This window comes from Lolium perenne, chromosome 6 (assembly GCF_019359855.2).
Source record: "Lolium perenne isolate Kyuss_39 chromosome 6, Kyuss_2.0, whole genome shotgun sequence".
Taxonomy (NCBI): Eukaryota; Viridiplantae; Streptophyta; class Magnoliopsida; order Poales; family Poaceae; genus Lolium; species Lolium perenne.
Genome location: NC_067249.2, coordinates 203588707 through 203590613, shown reverse-complemented (window position 1 = coordinate 203590613; position 1907 = coordinate 203588707). Strand labels below are relative to the sequence as shown.

General features: G+C 53.9%; 1 protein-coding gene across 1 annotated transcript; it reads left to right on the top strand.

Moving 5' to 3' along the window:
- The first annotated feature begins 526 nt into the window (after nucleotides 1-526).
- On the top strand, nucleotides 527-1701 carry LOC127309365 (early nodulin-like protein 6). Its single transcript, XM_051340240.1, has 2 exons — nucleotides 527-922; nucleotides 1051-1701. Exons 1-2 carry the CDS (start codon nucleotides 739-741, stop codon nucleotides 1491-1493), a joined length of 627 nt encoding a protein of 208 aa, XP_051196200.1. The 5' UTR covers nucleotides 527-738; the 3' UTR covers nucleotides 1494-1701.
- The last annotated feature ends 206 nt before the right edge of the window (nucleotides 1702-1907 follow it).

Genomic DNA, 1907 nt, shown 5'->3' with positions numbered 1-1907 from the left:
CTCGCCGCCAAGTGGTTCGTCCCCGGTGGCTTGGAGGTGCCCAGCGACGACGGTTCTTCGTTGGAAGAGGAATTTCGAGCATCCTTCCCTTGTTCCTCGGTGGTGATGCCTTGAGGACGTCGGCAATCTGTGGCGGAGATGCTCGAGGACCTGATTGCTTTTTCAGCTTTTGTTTTGGGTTGTTTTTTGTAAATGTGCATGTTCTTTCTTCAAACACTAGGTTCTTTAGGACGAGTGTTGCCAGGGACTTACTTGCAAATTGTACCTGTCACGTGTTAATGGAATGAAATGCCACCGTGGTCTCCTTTGTTCAAAAAATAATAGGGAGCTTCCCTTTCCTAGGAACACGTGCACAAATCTTTTTCTAGGGTAACATGTGCACAGATCTGACATCCCAAACTATGTACTTTCCAACCGGGCCATCCTTGAGCGTGACTGAGGCCCATAGAGCCCATCATTGACCTCGTCAACATAACTCCTCTCCTTTCCAACGTTCCTCTGATCCTCTCTTCTCTGCAGAAAAGAATCCAACGTCTCTTCTGCAACTGCCCACCGATATCTCGCGCACGTACCCAACGTACTCTCCCTCTTCGCCGGCGTTTCTTACTTCCAAACTCTCTATTTAAACAACTGCCACACACGCCACACTAGTCTAAAGCTTCCTCCTGTGTCGACCAATCGATCTTGTTTCGAGTTTGGTCACACAGAGTTCCAAAGTTTCTAGATACTCAACCTCCAATGGCCAGCGTCGTCGCTGCTACGATCTGCATTCTGCTGGCGGCCTCGGTGCCGCCGTCGTCGTCGATTCCGGCGGTGTACAACGTCGGCGACGTGAGGGGGTGGGCGCTCCCGCCGGGCAACGGCGCCGAGACGTACAACCACTGGGCCAAGAAGAACCGCTTCCAAGTAGGCGACGTCCTGGGTAAGGAGTTACTATCACATTTAGATCTAACCCGATCGATCTCCGACTCTTGCATGCATAGCATTTGCTTCGTCGCCATTGATGCGATATATATAACTGATGCATCTGCGTTCGTGGTGGCATGTCAGATTTCAAGTACGCGAACGACTCGGTGTTCCTGGTGAACCACGACGACTACAAGATGTGCAGCACGACGACCCCCGTGAGCCGGTTCACGGACGGCGACACCAAGTTCACGTTCGACCGTCCCGGCTTCTTCTACTTCGTCAGCGGCGTGCCGGGGCACTGCGAGGCGGGCCAGCGGATGATCGTGCGCGTCGTGGCGCACTCTGCGCTGGCCGCCGCTCCGGCGTCTCCGCCTTCCGCCGGCTTCGGCAGCGCCTCCAGCCCAGTCGTCTCGGCTCCGGCATCTCCGGGGTACGGGTCCAGCGCCGGCGGGTCCACGCCCACCAGTTTCGGCCCGAGTCCGCTGGCCGAGCCCAGTGGTGCGTCTAGCCGCGCCCTCGCAGCTGGCTTCTCGCTTGTAACCTGTCTGCTCGCCGGTGTCATCGCCATGATCGCGTTCGCGTGATCTTATTTAGAGAAGCATGTTGGATTATCGATTTGTAGTGTGTGTGTCACATCGGTGTAGGGATTAATGTTAGTTTTGAGATCTAAGGCAGTGGTAGGGAGGAAGAACACCTCATCTGTTAGGGAGAAAAATTAGTTGGGCGAAACCTTATGTGTAATCCCCTGAAATAAAATGGAAATAAATTTCGCCATGTGCCGTTCATGTACCATCGAGGTTTTCCTGTCAACTGTGTAGGGTGTCTTCACGTTTTCGGCATACATTTTGCCATCTGAAATGGCCCGATTGACTGCTTCCAAACGCTTGTGTTTGAAGCGGAGCCTGAGTATCCGAAGCCGATTCAGCCGCCTTGAAAGGATAAGCAGTTGTCATGCTGAAGGAGAAGCGGCTCCCGGCAACGGCAAGGCAGCGTAGACT